The 1,719-nt window shown below is 37.0% G+C and overlaps 1 protein-coding gene across 1 annotated transcript in view; it reads left to right on the top strand.

Annotated features, from left to right (window-relative positions):
- The window catches only part of LOC103516436, a 10,020-nt gene extending 8,800 nt beyond the window's left edge, over nt 1–1,220 (top strand). Inside the window, exons 4-5 of the mRNA XM_026828833.1 lie at nt 630–734; nt 1,196–1,220. Coding sequence (XP_026684634.1) covers nt 630–734; nt 1,196–1,220 — 130 coding nt within the window. The remainder of the gene's footprint in view (nt 1–629; nt 735–1,195) is intronic.
- Nucleotides 1,221–1,719: the final 499 nt, after the last annotated feature.

Raw genomic sequence — 1,719 nt, 5'->3', positions numbered from 1 at the left:
TTCTCTCTTCGATTTCGGGACGATAAGACCATAGCAGTTACAGTTCCCTCTGTCAAACCTCTTAAAAAAAAAAAAGTTCGACTCTTATGGGTTTGAATCGGAAGTGTTGGTGATACCAGCCCTGAATTTTTTTTTTATTCGGTTTCGTGTACGTTTTGTAAAATATGTATCTTGGATTACCTACCTATCCATCTTTCTACTAATTTTGATTAGAGAGTAACTTAGAACAGGTAAATATTAAAGATAATAAATATCAATACTCGTACACAATACTCATTAACACACACAAAAAGTCCACTCCGAGGCTCCGGGTGTAGGGACAAACAGCCCTAAAGGATGGGTTAAGCTTTTACGAATCTACGAAAGAAAATATTGCTGGCCATGCCAAAATCTGAGCTTTTCTCAAGAGGTTTGATAGAGGGAACTGTAACAACGGAGATCTTATCGTCCCGAAATCGAAGAGAGAAGGAGGACAGGATAGGAGAAAGCCAGTCGCTCCGAGAACGAACCTTATCTGTCGCTCCGAGAACGAACCTTATCTGTTCAGGATAAAATCCGCCTCGGGCGGGAATCGAACCCGTGACCTAGTGATTACAAAATTAATCAAATCAATCGTTTTGTTGTTTCAGCGTTACATTCGTTAAGGCCGGTGACATACCCGAGTACAAACGATCGCTACAAGCACACGACTCTCATCCAGCTACCCCGAAGTTACCGGTTCAAATCTCACCGCGGTAAGATTTATTTTCCCTTCACGCTTCACACACCTCACAGTACCCCACTCAGTGCTGTCAAATGCCAAATATACCTAGTGGTAATATTATTGCGCAGTATTATAGGTAGGTGTAGGTACCTTTCACACCTAAATATGATAAGTCATTCCTTTTTCTAAGGCCAGCCACTTACTATCAGGTAAACTTGACAGGCAGACCTGATCGGGTGTACTTGTCAGGTCTACCTGATAGTGGCCTTAGGTCTCCTTTTTTTTCTCTCTTAGTTTTTCACTTTGACCCATCACAAAGTACGTTAGATACTCACTCTAAGTACCTACTTTACACTCTAGATCTATAGGTATAGGTACAATGGTACATATATATTTTATATTTTAGCTAAATACCTAGGTACCTACCAATAGAAACTTGCTGTCTGTTTCACTTGCACACACACCTATCTCTCTCTATTTCTTCTCTTGCAGGATATTTCCACAGTATTACCGGTAAGCTTTGTGTTTGAGTTGCTTTTTTCCCTATAGGGGCCTTGTTGAGTTGCTTTAGTCCTTTAGTCTTGAGTTGCTTTGTTTGTTTGTTTGTTTGTTTTTTTTTTTTAGTTGCTCCCATTTTTATATTTTTGAGTTGCTTTTATTTTTTTCCCTTGTACCTGTTGCTTCTATTTTCAATTTTTGTGTTGTTTTGGAATTGCATTGATTTTGGGTTGCTTGGATTTTGATTTTTTTTTTTTTTTTTTTCTGTTTTGGAATTGCATTGATTTTGGGTTTTTTGGATTTTGTTTTTTTTTTTTTTTTTTTTCAATTGTGAATTGCTTTTATGTATTTTCAGTTTCTGCTTTTAATAGTTTCTTTTAAGACTTTTGAGTTAAGCTGCTTTGTTTTGATTCAAATTTGTTAATAATTTGAGTTGTTTATAATACAACCTACTTCTAGCGTATATGTAGGTGTTTTAGAATTTTTTCCTTGTCATTTTCTGTGACAAACAGGCCATC

This window comes from Diaphorina citri, unplaced genomic scaffold (assembly GCF_000475195.1).
Source record: "Diaphorina citri unplaced genomic scaffold, Diaci psyllid genome assembly version 1.1 scaffold1568, whole genome shotgun sequence".
In the NCBI taxonomy this organism is placed as follows: domain Eukaryota; kingdom Metazoa; phylum Arthropoda; class Insecta; order Hemiptera; family Psyllidae; genus Diaphorina; species Diaphorina citri.
The sequence above is the reverse complement of the archived record's forward strand: the minus strand, read 5'-3'. Positions and strand labels throughout refer to the sequence as shown.